Source organism: Panicum virgatum, chromosome 3N (genome assembly GCF_016808335.1).
Source record: "Panicum virgatum strain AP13 chromosome 3N, P.virgatum_v5, whole genome shotgun sequence".
NCBI lineage: Eukaryota > Viridiplantae > Streptophyta > Magnoliopsida > Poales > Poaceae > Panicum > Panicum virgatum.
In genome coordinates this window covers 10,088,668-10,109,293 of record NC_053147.1, presented here as the reverse complement: position 1 = coordinate 10,109,293, position 20,626 = coordinate 10,088,668, and the positions used below count along the sequence as shown (strand labels likewise).

Sequence of the window (20,626 nt, the reverse complement as noted above, 5' to 3'; positions counted from 1 at the left end):
GAGTAGATGACAATCTGACTTGATTACTGCAACTGAAGTACATATGGTGACCTTCATATATATATCTGTTGTTCTGACCACTACGGGACCTCAATTGGGTCAGATTCATACTTCCTAATATGAAATATGGGAATTAGGAATTGCACAGGGGGGCCTGCTGAGTTTTGAAACAACAGAAATGATAGAGATGGCTACAACATAATATGCCTATCACGCCATCCATAATTAAGGTGCACCCAGGAGAAAATTGTAAACCAGCAGTAAGCATTGGCCCAGGGAACATTGTACCTCTCTGTTTCTTTCAAAAAAAAAAACTCCATCTGAGGGTGCCTCTTTCGCAGCCCTAGGCTATAATATACTAGTGGATTGCGCGCGCGTTGCGCGCGCATAATTCCTTTGTAATCTTACTGGTAATTATTATGGTAGTAGTAGATGTTTTGAAGTGCAGAGAAATTAAAAATAGTATGTAAATTTTATAAGATCTGATAGGAAAATGGATAAAGGAAGGTCAGAGTTAAAGTTTTATAAATTTCTATTTTTTCCTAGGTGTAACCTAATAAGATCGTACCGGGTCAGTTCGTGCAAAATAGCCCAGATAGCATATGTAGCCTAAGTATTAAAGAGGACTCGCACTCAAGTAGAAAAATGTAACACAAATGTTAAGGAGTACAGAGATATGACACTGTAAGTAGTTTGGGGAGCGCAAGAAGTATTTGAAATCGTCAAAGAGTTAAATTATTGACATCATTTTTTGTCAGACCCGGGGTAGTCCCAAGCCAAATGTGACCTCTGTTTTTGTTTTAGAAAGCACAGTAACTGTATGAATAAATTTGTAGTAGAGCTATAATTGTCAAAAGATAGGCAAAACAACTAAATGGTCCATACAGAGAGGATTACAATAGTTCGATGATACTTTATCTTAAACAGCCAGTTCAGTCATTTTGTTAAGCTAGCAAAATGCTAACCATTTACAAAGGATACCAAGGCAGATCTACATGCAGCTCAGGTGTAAAGGTTGTCGTCTGCATGGAATTTTAATTCAACACAAACCTGCTGAATTATCACATGGAGAAGGTGCAAGCACACTCAACAAAATTTGGTGGACAAATTCCAGATCCCAATTAACAATACTAACTAAAATTACTCACATTCATTAAATAAAAGAGGAATAATGTCACGGTTAACTCAATCTTTGTTGCTAAAAGGAAAACTGAACAGGAAGTAATAGTAGCTTGCCAAACCAGAAATGCTCTAGTCTTAGACTTGGCTTACATAAAAGCAATTTAGTTGCAGACCCTTAATATTGATGGAGTCCATTTAACTACTGGGAAAGCTGAGTGTAATGTCACTATAACTCGACTTGAACCTAAATGCATAGTACCTTGTGATAAATGCACAGGAAAGCAAATGCATTACACATATGAATCACACATGGCCCTGGTTGCCGTGAAGTGGATCATTGAAACAAAAATGACTGTTCTGAAATTATATTTAGAGCATAGCTCGGTTTAGAAGAGTATCTTCTCAAAATAAACTAGAAGTTAGTGATCCTTAAAATATTGTTTAAGAAACGGAGGCATGTATGATACATGGCCAGCTGTTATAATGATCCTGATAATAGAGGTAATCTATGCCAATAATTTTGTCTTTCAAGAAAAGGCAGGGTAGTGACCGTTTAACTCTTTTATATTCTATATCTTCGTCTGAAGATGATAGGACATCTTATTTTTTGACGGTCATCACTTGCATTTGCCTCTGCAGCCAAGGAAAATAATCTTGGCCATGTTTAGTTCCTAAAAAATTTCATATAGTATCCGGCATATCGAATCTTCGAATACATTCGTGGAGCATTAAATGCGGTTGGAAAAATAACTAATTACACAATATAACTGTTTTACTCGAGATGAATCTTTTAAGCCTAATTAGTCCATGATTGGAAATTAATTGTTAAATAACAATGAAACGTGCTACAATACCAAAACCCAAACTTTTTCGCGAACTAATCACAGACTTACGATTAATAATGACGTCTAGAGTATTCGGAAGCAAAGAATTTGTAGAAGTAGTATAGAACTATGGTCTTAAGCTCGAGGCTGGATCTTCAGAAGTATAAACAGGAAATATGTGAATATGTGATGATGGTGCACCTCTGTGAAATATAGATGCCGCTACCTCCTAGCCATCCTATTCAACCTGCTTGTTGTCAATTGGGTCTGGATGGAAAAAGGAGCTTCGAGAATGGTGTTCATTGGTCAGTTTTCTTTTATGGTTTCAAGCACTAACAATTAAACTAATAATAAGGTATGGGTAGTGTACCTAGCTGTGCTTGCATCTTCTTCTTCAATACTAATTCAGAGCTTCTACCTTCAAAAAATCCAGAACTCATGCAGTGCCGCTCTTGTTGCAAACCTGGCCACCGATGTGTGAGATTCTTGGATTTGGAGCAAGCAGGTACCTGCACGGATTGGAGTGTCACGGATTGGAGAATATTGTACCCATTTTGAAAGGAAATGTGTTCTGATTTTAGCAAGAAATGAGGGAAAGCATGCGTTGGATCTGAATATAAATAAATTGGGGAAAGAACAGAGTTGGGAGATGGATTTGATGCGGAAGCAAAAGTGGTTAGAAAGTGAGTCAGAGGGCTCAATCCAAGGGTAAAGGACCCGGTTTGGGCTGAGGCGAGATCAATTGACTGACTGCAAATCCGATTTGGGTTGGGAAGAGGCAGCACACTGTGTCTCCGTGAGTTGTGGACAGCAAGCGGGGGGATTGTGACGGGAGAAAAAGCTTACCTGCGAGGTTGAGGCCGCTCGCGAGGAAGGTAGTCTTCCTGGACCATTGCAGCTTGGAAGGAAGTCGCTTGCCAGTGTTGCCCACTACCGCGCCGCCACCATTCGCCACGCACAGCAACCACTCTCATGCGCCATTATTGCCGAGCATACCGTGAGCGGCAGTGGCGGAGGCCGCTACCCGCAAGGACGCCGCCGGCAGCGGGGGTGTGGTCGGTTCTGCGTGCTACAGCGCCAAGTGGAGCATGAGCGGCGGAGGCCGCGATTCTCGGGAACGGCCGTGTGGCTCTCGTCGGCTCCGCATGCTACAGCACCGAGCAGACCATGGACGGCGACGCTGGAGGCTCCAGCCCTTGGAGACAGCCGCGGCGCTGTCGTCGGCTCCGCGTGCTACAGCGGCAGCGGCGGAGGCCGCGAGAGGGAGGAGGTGAGGTGGAGGATGCGGTGACGGAGGGGAAGGGGGGCGTCCGTTGACCGGGGAAATCATGGTGGAGAGGCTGCGCTAGATCGAGCTCCATGGGAATCAACCATCATGGATAGGACTGTGCGAGCCGGGTCTGGGAGGCGGCCGAGGAGCTCCGCCGCTGGGCGCCGGCCTCCTCGTTGCTACCGCCGTGGCCGCCGCCGTCGCCACCTCCTTCACTGTCCGCTCAGCCTCCGAGCGGAGGGAGCAGATGAGGCGAGCGATGGCTGGAACAGGGAGGCTGGATTTAGGAGAAGGACCAGAGATCGCGCCATGGAAAAGGCCGGAGGAACAAGAAAGCTAAGAGATATTTACTGGAACAGTAACTCATGGGTGGAGTAAAAGTAAGCCGTAGATTAATGATCGGACGCTGTAAAAAAATTTGACTGACGTGGATGTCCTGTCCGCTAGCGGAGTCCCGCTCGAATCATATATAGAAATGTAATGTAGCAACCAATATTCACTTCAGGCTCAACTCGGCCTGGGAAACAAGGACCGCTCAGTCTCATATTATACCACACTAGGGTGCTCCTTTGCACCATATGTGATCTATTCTCTCCATTCAGTAATCAGTAGACATCCTGTCGAGCACCATGTCACCTGGGGATGAGTGGTATTTGGAAAACATATTGCATTGGCCGTCCTTTTGACACTGGTTCCGCGCTCTTATCTGTGAGGTTAGGTGCCCAAATAGACCCATTAGACAGCTGTTCAGGTTGATCCCTTGTAGAGACGAGTGATTTGGTTGTCCGGATTGAAGAGCTTCTGTCGACCTCGTGTCATCATTCAAACATGAGGTGGGTATCACAGATTCATGGCACCGATGAGAAACGCTAAGCGGTGCTAGCTTTGGGAGTGTTTCGTTAATTTTTCTCGTGGAAAAATAATACTTTAGTATTTAGCGAACCACGAAGAAATGTGAACTGGAATCAAAAGAATAAATAAACGCTGAACCATGCATGATGTGGAATTTTTTTTTAATTTGGACCTTTGGTGTCCTTGCAGTCCATGCGCGTGCACTTGTTTAGAGCAGTGTGAGAGAAATACCATTTAGGCCTGATTGGTTGGGTGTACCAGGCTCACCCTGTCACCCAGGCGCCGGAGTCTGCATCTGTTTGCTTGCCTGGAGATCGAGCAGAGCCTGGCCCTGCACATGCAAAAGGCGCGAGTGAGCCTAGCTCCCAGGAAATGCAAAAATGAACTCTATTCCCTCTAGTTGCCCACCCTGGTCGACTAGAGTGCACTGGATGGCACATTCTAGTTGTGTTACCAACCATTGCGGCATAAGTGCTGGTTACAACTAATTGTAGCTTCAAAATATTACAAATCAAATAATGGAGGAAAAGGTAACAACCGTTGGATTACTACTTTTTTTTTGGGGGGGGGGGGGCAAAATGCTCCACTAGACTGTGTTAGGGTGTGATCACGGACAAACCGTCTATTGTGAAGAAGGAAGAAAACTTTCAGGTGGTTTCTGCTTTTGGCGCTGCTGCGCCTTCCATTCTTCAGGCGCCTTACATCCTTCACGCCTCTGAACGTTCCTGGATGGTTCTTCTGGTGGACATGTAGAAAACTCATGTCGTCAGGATACAACACCTTGTCATCCAGCTGTTGTCTAGAGAGGAACCACTGTAGCACACACCAAAACTATGGCACAGTAGTGGCATTTTAAGCTGCATGTACAAATCCTGGTACCTCCCAACCCGCATCGCTAGCCGACAACGGTAGTAGACGAATTGAATTAGTAGAGAGGACCAATAACTTGTTGCGACCACTATGGACTGCAAATGGGGCTAAAGAGCGTTGAGTGGTGCAAGAACAAGCCGTATATATAGGCCGTGATGTGTCTCTACGACTGACACATGCAAAAGACTATTACTTTGTTACTAATATTGCGCGTCACCTGTCCTCCCAAAAATCGATTGTTCCTTGAGACTTGATGCTGAATCTACTCAAATCTTCACACATGTTACGTACGTAAAGGGGGAGATCTTCAGCACGCAAAAGAGGGACAGAGCGTGTATTACATTAAACCTTGAGAATTTTTACAATGCTTCGAAAAATTACAACCATCCACGAGTACAGATCCCATGGTTAAAAAGTACGAGGAACCCAGTCCTGAAGGAACCTGTTACGAAGAACCTAAATGATGGGCTGGAACCAAAAATTTGCGGACCTGGAACCGATTGTGAAATTAATTGAAAGGGTAGATTAGTATTTTCACAGCAAACATATGAAAAGGTCCATATCAATTATCAACACATTGATCTACACTACACATGCAACAGATCAATCTCCAATTCTAGAGAAAAATTCAAATAGCCTCTCGTCAGCAATTGCTGGTGGCAAGCCTCGTCGGACTGGTTGGCTGGCCGCCGTGGGTGACTCCTACGCAGCTGGACCTGAAGCCCCTCTGCAGGCCAGCAGGCTAGGCGGAGGTGGGGTTTGCCGGCTGCTGCCGGCGACTCCCTGCACATCCGGTCGTTGAAGCCCTCCATAGGTCGGCCGGAGGGATTTGCTGGCCGCCGCCGCCGGCAACTCCCTGTGCAGCCGAACTCTGAAACCCCTCCGCTGGCCACGCGAGGAGAGATTTCTTCGATCTCGATCGGCTCTTGTTGAACTCAACAGGCACACCTTAATCCGCAGAGGAAAATTACTCTACTGCCCTTAATAAAAATCCTCTGCTTTTACAATCAACGGCTAAGAATAATTAGTGCAGGAGGAACCTAAGGTTCCTTCCAAGCACAGTAATAAGTCTATCAAACCTTCATATCTGTTGTTCTGACCACTACACGACCTCAATTTGGTTAGATTCATACTTCCGAATATATATGAAATATGGAAATAGGAATTGCAGAGGATGCCCTGCTGACTACTGAAACAACAGAAATGATAGAGATGGCGACAACATAATATGCCTATCACGCCATCCATGATTAAGGTGCACCCAGGAGAAAATTTTAAACCACTAGTGAGCATTGCCCAGGGAACACTGTACCTCTCTGTTTCTTTCAAAAACTAAAAAAACAAGCAAACAAAAACTCCATCTGAGGGTGCCTCTATCGTACCTGCTCTAATATAACTCTACCTTATGTAAGGTATTCTACACTGACCACTTGCACGCTGGGCTAATATATATAATCTACCAACCAATATTTACTTCTGCCAAAAGAAAACTCAGGCTCAATTCGGTCTGGAAATAAGGGCCGCTCAATCTCAGAAAATAAGAGAACACAAACACCTGTGTGTTATACCAACTACCGTCAACGTTGAGCTCATTTCCTATATATTCCTCCAGTTATGTAACACTAGGGTGCTTCTCTGCCTCATATGTGATCTATTCTCTTCATTCAGTAATCAGTAGACATCCTGTCGAGCAGCATGTCACCTGGGGATGAGTGGTATTGGGAAAACATACTGCATTGGCTGTCCTTTTGACACTGGTTCTGCGCTCTTATCAGGGAGGTTAGGTGCCCATATACACCCATAAGATAACTGCTCAGGTTGATCCCTTGTAGAGACTCGAGTGATTTGACTGTCCGGATTTAAGAGCTGCTGTTAACCTCGTGTCATCATTCAAACATGAGGAGGTATCACAGATTCATGGCACCGATGAGATACACGAAGCGGTGCTAGCTTTGGGAGTAGTTCGTTAATTTTTCTCAAAGAAAGATAATACTTTAGTCTTTAGCGAAACATGAAGAAATGTGAACTGGAATCAAAAGAATTAATAAACGCAGACCCATGCATGATTTGCCGATTTTTGTAATTTGGACCTTTGGTGTCCTTCAGTCCATGGGTGTGACTATATACACTGGCATGCACTTGTTTAGAGCAGTGTGAGAGAAATAGCATCTAGGCGTGATTGGTTGGGTGTACCTAGCTCACCCAGGCTCCGGAGTCTGCATCTGTTTGTGAAAGCGATCGGGTGCTCTAGTCTAAGAGGGGGAGGGGGTGAATTAGGCACTATTAAAACCTTAACCTATGGCTTCAACTAGTTTGCACAAAACTTAAACTAGATCGAGCTATCTAGATGTGCAACTACGGTTCACCTTAGTGTGAAACCCTCATCCCAAAAGAGTTTTGCAACCTATAGCCAATCCTAGCAAGATACTACACTAAGAAAGTAAAGGCACACAAGTTGCAATATGAAATGCGGAAGCTTAATGGGAGGGATGAAAGAAAGCGAACTCTCAACACGAGAATTTATCCCGTGGTTCGGATTGCCACAAAGGCGCCGCTACGTCCACGTTGTTGAAGCACTTACGAAGAGTATCGCTTCCCGGCAATCAAGTCTCTTCCGTGAACACAATCACGGTCACCTTGATCCCGATCTTCACTAAGGGAGATTGCCCATGAAGGAGGGGTCTCCATCCCCAGCACAATGTCGTCGATGCCGCTCCACACCAAGCCGGAGGGTCGTTGACTTGCCGGCGAGCCACCAATTGCTCCAAGGGGCCGGCGCACCGTAATACAAGTGTGGTTCACTCTAGAACTAGCCACAAAGACCTCAACCTTGCTTGTTCACTCACTCAAGAGCTAATCTAGCACTCACACTTTACAAAGCTAGTACTAAAACCTAAGGATATGATCAATGAGCTCTTGTATGGCTTGGAGGTGTTCTTGGGTGTGTATGAGATGTCTTGGGACTCCAGCCAACTCAAAATAGCCGGGGTGAGGCGTATATATAGGCCACCAACTCAAGAGAGCCGTTACTAGCCGTTGGCCAGTTTTCTGCGTAGACATCAGAACTTCCGGTGCATAGGGCATCGGTTCTTCCGGTCACTCTGCGGTTTGAAGTAGCTGTTGGCCTCTCTAACACTGCTGCAGCAACTTCAGGGGCCATCGATTGATCCGATGCTTAGGCGTCGGTTCTTCCGGTGACACTTGATCCGCAGATAGCCGTTGCTCTTGCTGACGTCATTGCACCGACGCCTTGCTCCGACGCACCACCGGTTCAACTGGTGCTGAAGGCTTGGCTGCTGCACGCTTGACAACGTCTCTGGAACATAGTACGTTGAATGCACCGACGCTTCTCTTGACACCGTCGGTTCAACCGGTGCTTCATTCTTTCTTCACTTGATCTCCAGAGGCGCTCAGTCTTGCACCAAAGCCAGGCCGTCGGATGTTCCGACAACCATCGGATGCACCGATGCTATAGGCATCGGTTCTTCCGGTGCTACTGATTTCAGTAGAACTCGTCCAATTCAGCGTTTCTTTGAGTTCTTTCTTCGTGTTTTGCTTTGCATGGCCTTTGTACATCATTCCTGGGATCTAGAAATGTTCACTCAACAAAACCATTAGTCCCATTGATTGTGTTGTCATACGATCACCAAAATCACTCGAAATGGCATGAATGGTGCCATGTTCGTTACAGTTTGCTTACCTGGAGATCGAGCAGAGCCTGGCCCTGCACATGCAAAAGGCGCCAGTGAGCCTAGCTCCCAAGAAATGCGAATGAAGTCTGTTCCCATGGGCCTGGCTCACTAGATGTAGGTGTGGCCACCAGCTAATGATGGTATGTCATTAGCATATATTAAGTGATATGTGTTTTTAAGGTGATTAAGGTTTAATGAGGTAAACTAAGAAATGAGAAGAGCTTCATAATATGTTATGGATTGTATGTACATAAATTGAGGAGCAAGGAAAAATTGGATGTTTGACCAAGAGAAGCAGCCATATCATACCTTCACATATTCTTCATATGGAAGAAAGATATGTTTTCCGAACTAAAATGGTGCCATAACTTTCAATAACTCATTTTTCATTTCTATAACCAACAGTAGGTCCAAAACAACCACTCATCGTATTCAGAACTGGGAGCAACAACCTGTAACAGAGCTTATTCTCTTGATAATCTACAACCTCGCACTGCACGGTGGGATCAAAACCAGAATGAATTATGTTCCTCCAAAGAATTAAGAGTCTGCAGTATTTCAAATAATTCAGGATGAGACTGGTCGGCCATTAGAAAAATATGAACACCATCATACAATTCAACCCAGCTACACCCAGGCTCTTTCTTCACACTCTCTCTGCTCATGCTCTCCCTGATAGTCCAGGTCACATGCCAATCATTCTCCGATGCATGCACACTTGACAGAGCAACCCAATTGCTGTGGTTCTCAGGATCAAGCTTGAGCAAACGGGATGCTGCAAGTTGACTCAACCTAGCATTCCCATGGATCCGAGATGAGTTAAGTAAAGCACTCCAAGCAGCAATGCTGGTGTCAAATGGCATATTCTCAATGAATTCAAGAGCTTCTTCTAGGTAACCTCTCCTGCATAGGAGATCTGCCATGCATCCGTAGTGCTCAGGATGCATCTTAACTGAGCTTTGACCGTCAGACATGAAATTGAAGTAGTGCCAACCCTCTCTGACAAGTCCACCATGGCTACATGCTGACAAAACTGCAAGATATGCTATGCCATCTTGTGCTATGCCCAATTGTGCCATCCTATCAAACATGTCGACTGCATCCCGTACCCGGCCAAATTTACCATAAGCTGAGATCATTGTAGTCCAAAGAATAGCATCCTGTGATGATGCCACCTTGAAGACAAGCTCTGCTGAATCGACACACCCACACTTTGCATACATATCCAGTAGAGAGTTCCTCACAATGGCATCTGCCTCAAATCCGCCACCAATAACCCGTGCGTGCACTTGCATCCCCTGCTTCAACAACGCCAGCTCCCCACAAGCATCCACAACTATGGAAAATGAGAAGCCATCCACGCCAATACCGCAAGAAACCATGGAAACGAACAACCTCAGCGCCTCCTCTGCCTGCCCACTCCCAAGAAGAGCTGCCATCATCGAGTTCCAAGAAACTATGTTCCTCACCTGCATCACCCTAAACACTCTACTAGCATACTCGATGCTCCCACACCTCGAGTACATATCAAGAATCCCATTCTCCACGACCGGGTCGACTGGACCATGCAGGCTCATCTTGAGAACCCGGGCATGAATTTCCTTCCCAAGAGCAAGTGCATCCTGACCGACCCCTAAGCAAGCAAGCAAACCACCGGACAGGGAGTACCCGTTGGGCTCGACACCAGAGCCCACCATGCGCCGGAGCAGCGCGAGCGACTCGCGGTGCAGTCCCTGGTGCGCGTGGCCCGTGAGCAGGGACGTCCAGGAGACCACGTCCGGGCGGGGCATTTCGTCGAACAGGTCCCGCGCATACCGCGGGAGCCCGCACCGCAGCGCGAGGTGCGCCAGGGAGGTGGCGAGGATGGCGGAAGCCGAGAGGCCGAGCTTGACGAGCACCGCGTGGAGGGGCCCGACGTGGGGCGCGGAGCGTCGGACCGCGGCGGCCTTGAGCGCGCCGGCGAGGGAGGTGGCGTCCCATGCGGTGCTCGGGCTCGGCAGGGATGCGCAGGGGCGCGACATGTCGGTGGCCTGGAAAGGGAAGGAGATCTTCTTGCCCGGAAGAGTAGCGGCCGGTGGCACGCGCGGCTGATGTGGCCGGCCGGAGAGCTGGGAATGCGGTGGCACGGAGGCTCGCTGGCGGTGTCCGCGCGAGCGAAGCGGAGCTAGCGGTTCCGTTCCGAGACCCTTCCTTTTTTTTCAAGGGTTATTTGATCCGTGCCATTACAATTCTTCAAGTTTGGAGATCTGCCATTACTATTCATGTATTTAGACTCACGCCATTACAATTCTCCTTCTACTGAAGATATGCCACAGTATACACATCCGATACACTCGGGCCCACGTGCAGCGTATATATAGAAGCGTTGTCTCCGTATTTACAAAAATGCCACCACCATCTCTCTCGCTTACAGCATGGGCCCATACGTTAGATTCTTCTTCTTCCTCCTCCCTTCCTTGTCTGTGCACTGAGAGGTCGGGATCCGCCGAGCTTCCCCGCTGAGCTCCGCCGCCGCAGCTCGCCCCTTCTGCCGCCAGAAAGGAGGGAAGCGTGGCGGATCCGCTCGCCGCCGGAGAGGACTGAGCTCGTCGACGGCGGCGCGTTGCGGCCCATGGCGGCGGAAGGGAGGGGTGGGTTGCAAGGGGAGGTGCGGGCTCCGTCCACAGCCACGCCGGGGCTCGCGCAGGCTGCTGCGCCAGGCTCCGGCTCGCCGCGCGCTGCGCCTCCGCTTCGTCCATGGGCGCCGTGGCCGCCTCGGCCAGTAGCGGCGAGCGGAGGCCGGCGAGCCCGGCCACAAGGAGCGGGACGGCGCGGAGGCTGAGTCGGCCGAGCGCGAGCCGCTCCAGCGAGCTGACGGCGACCGGAGGAGGTGCTGGCGGTGACCGGAGTAGGGAGATGCGGAGGAGGAGCGGCGGGGGCCGAGGACCGGAGGAGGATGGAGATACGGAGGAGGAGCGGCGGCGACCGAGGACCAGAGGAGGAGGAGGGAGATGGGAGGAGGAGCGGCGGCGTACGAGTTTCTCCACGCCGCGGTGCACAGACAAGGAAGGGAGGAGGAAGAAGAAGAATCTGACGTATGGGCCCATGCTGTAAGTGAGAGAGACGGGGGTGGCAATTTTGTAAATACGGAGACAATGCTTCTATACATATGCTGCACGTGGGCCCGAGTGTATCGGATGTGTACACAGTGGCATATCTTCAGTAGAAGGAGAATTGTAATGGCGTGAGTCCAAATACATGAATAGTAATGGCAGATCTCCAAACTTGAAGAATTGTAATGGCACGGATAAAAATAACCCTTTTTTCAATACTGAGTATTTTTTTTCTCCGTAACTTTGTTTCTCTGATAGCTTAATTAGTTTTGTTACTTGTTGTGAAACCTATAGCGTCCAGCATATGTGCTCGCATTAGTGGCGATCGAAAGAGCATCTTCTTTTGGATTGGCACTGATGAGGAAACCGCACTTTGCATTATGCGCATAGGTGAAGCAAGTATACTATAGATCAAATTGCACTTTTCGCATCTAAACAAGACCCAATTATACAATTGGTAGGAAGATACACCTCCTTTTGAACCGATGGATCACAGTCACTCGCGCCAAAGAAAAATACTGGTCAGCCGAATGTCCTGCTGCCTCCCATACCTACTACTGATTTAGTAAAAGAGCATTTGATCTATGGTTTTTTTTTTCTGTGTACATCTGATTCCATGTATGCAGAATCGAGCAAGGGAGACACATTATCATGGCATGGCATGGCATAGGTTTTATACACTGCTTCTCGGTCCTTGCAGCATTTACTGCATGGTAACTTTCCGATATCTACCCTGTCAAAGAAGACAAATATCGCATCTCAATGCCCCTCCTGAGTGGACATAGAAGAAAAAAGAAAGAAAAAGCGACAAGCACACCGTTCTGTAGGATGCATGTAAATCATATTCTCTCTCGACACTACTATGCATCACTAATTTGCTCCCTTCTGATTCAATTGTATATGTCTTGAAGGACAAAAATCGATCATTAGTCGAAAACAGCCCATGTAAACCATTATTAATAGCTACAAAATCGTAAAAGTGCTTTATCAAGTATGAACACAACACCATTAATTATGTCGCACACAATTACATAATTTAGACTAAATGTTGACCAAATCATGATTTTGGAGTGTCAAACTATATATTGGCAGAAGCAGGGCGAGTGAGTCATCATGGTGTCCCATGCTGGCCGGGCATGAGGGAGTCTTCTTGGCCGCGAGAGAAGACACGTCGGAGGACAAGATGGCGCGCATGGATGTGTGAACTCACGAGCGGATCGGTGGTTGAAACCCATGGATATACATACAGTGGCATGCTCCTAAATCGAGATATAATAATATTTCTGCTGAGCACCGTGGTCCTCAAATTGACTGTCCTGCTACCTCCTACTCCTATGCGCCTCATCTTCTCCTCATTGATCATCCATCATGTACACCAACCCACAGACGGCCGTCGTCTGCTAGTTTTTGGAATTATCAACGCAAATAACGTAACAGACAGCTCCTCCAACCAACAGACAGCTGCTGTCTATTTAGCTATTTAATGTTTTACATATTATCCATGATCAATCGTGAAAACCATTTTTACATACAATTTTGTGTTGCAACGCACCTCATGCTTAATTTAAGCATTTAGAACCCTCAATAGGGGCTATTGTTTAAAATATCTCATATGATTATGATAAGAACTTTTTACAAATCATCTAGGGATTACATTGCAAAATATCTACACCCTATCTCTCTCGCATCTCTCAGCCTCAGTTCCTCTCACTCACAGCACGTTCCTCTCACTCAGCTTTGACTCCCGCATCTGGCTTACAGAAGGTGGGAGCGGCCAGGAGCGAGCGGCGCCGTCGGCCAGCTACGCTCTCTCCAATCTGCTCTGCTCGGCCGGGGGCAAGGCGCAGCGCGAGGCCAGCCGAGAGCGGGCGGGCGCAGGCCGCAGCACGGGAGCAGGCGGCGCTGCGGCCGGCTCGGCCCGAGTGGAGCCCGTGGCCGTGTGCATGCGGAGGCCAGCAATGGCGGGAAAGCACACGCCAGAGCTAGAGCCGCTGGGGATCCGTCGATGGTGAAGCCTTTTCCTCCAACGCGGGTGTCAAGGCGTCTGTAAGTCTCGGGCAATGGGCCAAAGCCGTCGCCGGGTTTTGCTTTGATAATCACAATTAACCGTTAATAGACGGCATAATAAATGGCGTTGGAGATCGATGCCCTTATAGTGTTTCTACAATTAGAACCTTGGACAAAGGGGTGACAATAAATGGGCCGGGGGTTCGCACCAACCAATACATTAGTATATTTGCTATGGACCGATAGTCCATTCTCCGGTAGCGATTTCCCTCACACGGTTCCATACATATATACATAGGCCTGTTCTTTGAGATGAGATCCATTAGCAATGCATGGTACGGTAATAATATCATATATGATCTCGCGATTAAATTCATTACACCATTCACTTCACATGTTACTGCCTTCTCATACACTCTGTCAAGGAGGAAGTACTATGCTCTATCTTGTCCGGTACTCACTCCCGGCATGGCGGCATGAAGAGCTGCCACATGTACTCTGCGTGTGCCAGCTCCGCCAATACACAAGAAGCCCGTTTTCGAGAACTTGGTGAGCTGGACAGTGCAACTGTGCAATAGCTCGTCTTGGCAACCCTAGCTTGATTCCAATTCCTCCAATTACCGGCAGCAAGGGAGCCGTGGCCAACGCTGGCACAAGGTCACCACGCAGGGAGTACCAGTCGCTAGACACCAGAGCCCAGGTTACGGTTGTGGTGCTTTTGTCCTTTGATGACGGGCCAATTCATCGAATAGAACACCCAAACTCTACCATGCGGAGAGACTGAATTTCCCTATACCTCCGATGGCTAGCTATTGTTGGCCGGCTCACTATTACTGTATATAGTAAGAACATTTTATCTATATATGTTCCTTTTTTGTGTTTGTATCTCTAGCTTGATTGGATCTAGTCGTAGGAGCTAGACACACATTGCCCTGTGTTGTCAATTTTTCATAGGTTTTATAGCCTGCCTTAGCTTATTACCTTCTTATTTAACCAGCTCAGAATTCAGAGTCTGGCCCTTTTGCATCATTTACTTCAGACGGTATACCTGGTGTCCTGTTGAGTGAAAGTTAAGGATAAAAGGAACGGAAAAGGACAGTGTGTGCACTCACTCACTCTCCCCCTCAAAAGAAATAAATAAAACGATGATGATGACCACTGCCTATGCTGTCTAGCTAGAAATAATTAAATAGGGCTAGGGTTTATGATGATAGAATGCAGGTAATTTTGCGATCAATTAATCTGTTGATCATCTACAAAATGGGAATAATCATCAGCACGCAGAGCGCAAGAAGATCATGAAGCATGAGATCGTTCTTCCAGTAATAATTGCTTGTAAACATGCACATGGAAATCATGATCAGCACTTCCTGGAAACCACACACACCCATACACAAATCACTGGTTCACCCCCACGGAACATCCGCTGCTAGCAACCTGGCTTGCAAAGTATCTCGCCGAAACTGATACTTTACAGGATATTACGTTGTTATTAGGCAGATGCAACTCCGATCCTTAAATGATGCGGAGCTCGAACCACACGGATTTAGATGAGAGACCCGTACAATGGGCAGTGCAAGTGGAGCAGCGGCAGAGGGCCTCCAGAATTTAGGGGTCCCAAAATTTCACATACAAAGTCACATGCAAAGATAGTTGTAGCTCTATACACGCATGCATACGCTTGACCGAGCACGCATATAGTCTTTCCCTTTCTTTTAACATGTCCACAAAATCTCAATGAATACTTGCTTGCTTCTCTCTAGCTGCTTTCTTTTTCGTCACGTATAAACTTCATCAAGCAATCTGCTATTAATTATTTCTAACTTCACTTTGATCTAGCTAATTTTTGTTACTATAAACTGAATTAAACTCAAAATTCAGCCAAATAAATCACTTGATTACGTTATCAGCCTATCAGGCCATGTTTAAGCCATTAAAGTAATTTTTGCTATTAACAACTAATACTACTAACTAATCTAGAAGAAAAAAAACAAAGGCAACTAATCCAATTTGCTGTCGTTTTCTCTCATGTGTTATGATCTCCATTGTCCATACAACAAGATACATGATTGCTTTTTATAGCTGTGGCTTCTTCTCAAACAAACAAGCAAGGTGACTCCATGTCTTCATGAGATGGGTTTAACTTGATTGTTTTTCCTCCAATAATCCTCCTTGTAGGTATTCCGCGATTGTAAAATTTTCTCCCCTGCCCTTTCTTATGTCCCGCCGATAGGATAGCATGCACTCAATCATGGTGCATTATAAAATCAAATCAATAAAATGCATTCCACTTATATTTTCTAAATGTTAGGGCCCCATTTTGTATATAACACCGGGGGCTCGAAATCTTAGCTACGGCCGAGGACACTGAGGCATGCGGAGCGGAATCCAGCGTGGAACTACGAATCATGTCTGATCCACTATCGCTGCTGATGAGAAGGTGCTATCTCCGATCTGGCCCTATGCAATGCTTTGAGCAGTAGCCAAACTCTCACGTCTGCATCAGCTCGAATGTCCTGCTACCTCGCATGCCTATCATCGATTTGCTAAAGACATACCATCTTCCCCTTTTTCTTTGCATATTTTTCTTTTGCTTACATCTCCGGATTCACTCTAGGATGAAGAATCTAGATATACATTGTCATGCTTTGGCCTAGGATTTATAGCCTGCCACGGCCAGGCTAATCATAATTTGACCCCTGCCTTATTTACTTCGTTCCAATGCTACCTTCTAATATCTGACCTACTCTGAAGAAATATTGCACTGTCCTCTTAGAGAGAAATAAATAAATAACAGGATGCTTGCATGTGGCCTAGGCTCGCCGGCATCAGAGTTGGTCAAAACTTCATTTTTATTCCAAAACAAAGTTATGTACATGTTGCAGAAACATGTGCGGCTGCCGGGGTTCCATCAACAAATCTATCCGCTTGTTGCTTGCATGTTTTTCTTATTTTCTTTCCATGCATGCTGATCCAAATTTACCTTGGTATCAAATGCACCTGCCACTTGGAATCTTGGCAAGAGAGGTCGCAGTGTTCCCTTCTGCGCGGACATGCATGAACTGTTGCGCCGAATTTGCTCACGGAGGAGGCTGCTGCACCCTCATCTGATGAAGTTAAGAAGGCAGGAATGCTCTTAGCAAACTATAAACCTCCCTCCCAAGCGCGTCAAAAAATGTGCACTAAGCACCATAGTGCCACCGCAGCAGGGCCGGCCCTGAGGGGGTGCGGGCGGTGCGACCGCACCGGGCCTCCAAAAAATTGGGGCCTGCAAAATTGTTATGTCAAGAGGCATGACAAGTCATAAATAATACTTGTGCTCATAAGTTAGCTCATTTAGATGTTGAAAGAGATTCGAATCATCTAAATATTTGGCACGGGTCTTGTTTGGAATATTAGCCCAGGGCTAATATTGAGAGCTAATGTTTAGTCTTAAATTGGTAGGCTAACAATTAGTCTAAGGTATGTTGTTTGGATCCATGAGCTAATGCCCACCCCCCTCTCTTTCTCATTCCCATATCTAGGTATGTGTGCATACTCACATTTTTTGTGAGGTTCATACAAAATTAGCCACATTATCACCTTTTGGAGGGGCTAAAAATTTTGGGAGGGATAATTCACTTTAGCTCAAAATTAGCTTAGTTGCAGGTTTACATAGAGAGTAGGCCTGATAGAGAGGAAGACCAATCGACAACTTCTCCAATATCTGCCCAACTACACGCTTCAGTGCTTCATTGACTTCCTCGCGAGACGCCACGACTGTCTATAGATCGCCGATTCGCTACCTGCTTGTCATGCCGGATTACTAATTTGACTTTTTATTTTTATTGTAAATAGGGGCCTCCATTATTTTTTTCACACCGGGCCACCAAAAAGTCAGGGCCGGCCCTGCACCGCAGCACTGCCCATCTGGGTGCACAGGATGACAATGCAAGGAGCCAAAGACGCACTAAGAATCCAGATTTTCCTATAACTTAATGTCCTGTTGCGTCCCATACCTATTCTTCTGCCCTCACTTAGATTCATCAAAACTACAGTCGACCTCAGAGTTTTCATAATTAATAACCAGTTGCTTGAACCGCATCCATCGATGCCGAAGCAAATGTTTGGGTCTTTTTTTTTTTGCCAACCCACTCTCTCTCTCAGTTTATATTATATTTGTGCTACCTAAAATTTGTACTTAGGAATAAGAGATGCGTATGGACGTGGCCATGTATATATATAAAACCTGCCTGCCACTCATTTGTATTACTTCAAGTTGTACCTTCTCATCTACACTCATAAAGTGCAATGTGGCTTTATTATTAATTTAATTAGCATAAGTTTTATCTGCATGGAAGTGTTTGATATAATATAAATTGAAAGACTCCATGCACTTAAATGCTGAATATTTTTCTTCACATACTCCCTCCAATTTGAAATACATGTCTTTTAGGATATTTTGAAAATATGTTAAATAAAGGCCATTAAATATTTTGAAACAATTTTAGGTCCCGATCTTGATTTCGTAATGTACCCAATTGTGCGTGGAGCAGCACAACTGCAAATTTTAAATAAGCTTGGAGATTATATATCGTTCCAACTATTGGACAGAGACATTTCCATCTTGTAACAAAATAATGAAATATAATTACTGATGGATGGGGTAACTCACCGTCAAAAACACACCCAAAAACACACACAGAAAACTATCTTGTCGTAAAATGTCTGTTTGCCTTGTGTCTCATCAGCTATTAACAAGATCTCAGAGACACTGAATGTGAAAGAGTGGATCAGTTACATGATAAACTTTGATTAACCAACGGATCGGCATTCGTTCCTGTGTAGATAGCCGATCGGGGTTCCGCCGGTGCCATGATTCCAGCTGGCCTGGTGTTAGGATCCAAGAGAAGGGCAAATAATACAGTGCTCTCGCCTTGGCTGCCATGCACTACAATTATTCTTAACAGCCTAGCAGATGTCCCTGGTACCTCCTAGTCCCATGCCTGCTCCCTCCTCATGCAGGTGCAGCCACATGTAATTGTAATCCACTTAATCTTGTTTACACACGGAACCCTCTAATCTCTATATGGAGCAGCTCATTTTCACGCGGAAATAAAATCTGGACAGACGGATCCTACTCTGCTCCTTTAACCGTTCCTCCTATAACTGCTATTGCTCACGGTTTTTGGAAGCAGTAGCTTGAGCTGATTTCAAATTCAGATAGCAGATGTCCCTGGTACCTCCCAGACCCATGCCTGCTCCCTCATTTACAAGCGCAAACCCTAGACACAGACGGATCCTCCTACTCCTTTAACCGTTCCTCATATAACTGCTGTTGTTCACGGTTATGGAAGCGGTAGCTTGGTTGAGCTGATTTCAGAATTCAGATAGCTAGCTAGCATGCTAGCTAGCTCGGAGCACCTTTATATAACTTAGACATTTATCAAGGCACACTTGGAACCCATATCCTGACATCTCACCTCAGTCAATAAATTACAAGCATGATTGAAGTGTTCCGGCCCATCCTCTGTCTATCTACTAATTGTTATCAGTAGCTCACCAACTTTACCGGTAACGAACTACTCAACTGAACTAAACGTCGGCCAGTTGGAATTGGGCATCCACATTCAACATGTGCTGGCTTCAACTCATCTCCAACAATTGCCCGGTAGGATTGGGACATCGACCCAAGCCTCAATTTACTCTGTCTGGTCGGATTGAGTCATCGACCTGCCTTCGACGATTTGTGTGCTGGGAGGAAGGGGCACAAAGATGTTTCACCTGACCCAGCATCATTTGATCCACTATAATTAAGGAGCAACATGTTTGTACACCATCATGTAGTGGAGCCGCTGACATATATAGCCAGCGCTCACAGCTGGTTCATTGAACCATGCATGGTCAGAAGAATCATGTAGTTGTAAGGAGCAAGCAAAGAAAAAAAATCTTGGTGGTACCTAAAATTAAAACAAGTGCAAGGACACTAGGATGATTATGCTGAATGTGATAATTGGATATCTGTTAATTTCTTCTTTTCTTTCATATGCACATGTTTATCCGGCTGACGTGGCCAGCGGGAGGGCTGGGAGCGCGGTGGGCCGATGGCATGGAGGCTCAGGCGGTGTCCGCGCGAGCGAACTGGTAGCTCGCGGTTTTCAATTAATTGCTTTGGTTATTACATGCATCGTTCCAGGAGAACAGCGATTAAAATGAGCAATGAAAGAAGAGCACATGGTGAATGAAGAGCGATGGCATATTTTTAATTTTCTCCAATATGCTCATCTATCTGAAACTTTCTACTAATCTATCTGGATACTATTTGTTTGGAACTTTCTAGAAGATTTTTTTATAAAGAGAAATCAATGGATAATATACAGAATTATTCCCTAGAATCGTCTATAGCGGGAGCCGTTTTGGTGGAGAAACCCTCTAAAATGGGACCTAATAATAATATGAGGTTTAGACTGATTGAACCCCGTGGTATGTTTAAGGATCTCAAAAATACCCAAATTATGCTCTACCGAGCGGTGGAATATCCCAATACCTCCCATGGCTAGCTATTGTTGGCTCACTATTATATAAAACATTTTTATCTATATATGTTCCTTTTTTGTGTTTGTATCTCTAGCTTGATTCGATCTCGTCGTAGGAGCTTGACACACATTGCCATGTGTTGTCAATTTGTCATAGGTTTTATAGCCTGCCTTAGCTAGCTTACCTGCTTATGTAACCATGCTCAGAATTCAGACTTTGGCCCTTTTGCATCATTTAGTTCAGATAGTGTACCTTGTCCTATTGAGTGGAAGTTAAGAGGATAAAGAACGAAAAAGGACAGGGCATGTGCACTCTCCCCCTCAAAAGAATAAAAAACCATGATGATGCGCACTGCCTGTACTAGCCAGAAAAATTAAACAC

At 45.9% G+C, this 20,626-nt stretch overlaps 1 protein-coding gene and 1 long non-coding RNA gene across 2 annotated transcripts; both read right to left on the bottom strand.

Annotated features, from left to right (window-relative positions):
• Nucleotides 1-356: 356 nt before the first annotated feature.
• Nucleotides 357-3,613, bottom strand: LOC120667235. The gene is made up of 3 exons (XR_005672101.1): nt 2,793-3,613; nt 2,317-2,455; nt 357-2,213 (listed from the first exon to the last, which is right to left on the bottom strand). It is a non-coding gene; the product is annotated as an uncharacterized LOC120667235 (long non-coding RNA).
• Nucleotides 3,614-8,999: 5,386 nt separating this feature from the next.
• Nucleotides 9,000-10,826, bottom strand: LOC120667234 (putative pentatricopeptide repeat-containing protein At1g68930). Its single transcript, XM_039947313.1, has one exon. It carries the CDS (start codon nt 10,649-10,651, stop codon nt 9,137-9,139), a length of 1,515 nt encoding a protein of 504 aa, XP_039803247.1. The 5' UTR covers nt 10,652-10,826; the 3' UTR covers nt 9,000-9,136.
• Nucleotides 10,827-20,626: the final 9,800 nt, after the last annotated feature.

Bases quoted from the DNA above. Each gene is read 5' to 3' on its own strand.
- LOC120667234 (XM_039947313.1), bottom strand. From the start codon at position 10,651: ATGTCGCGCCCCTGCGCATCCCTGCCGAGCCCGAGCACCGCATGGGAC.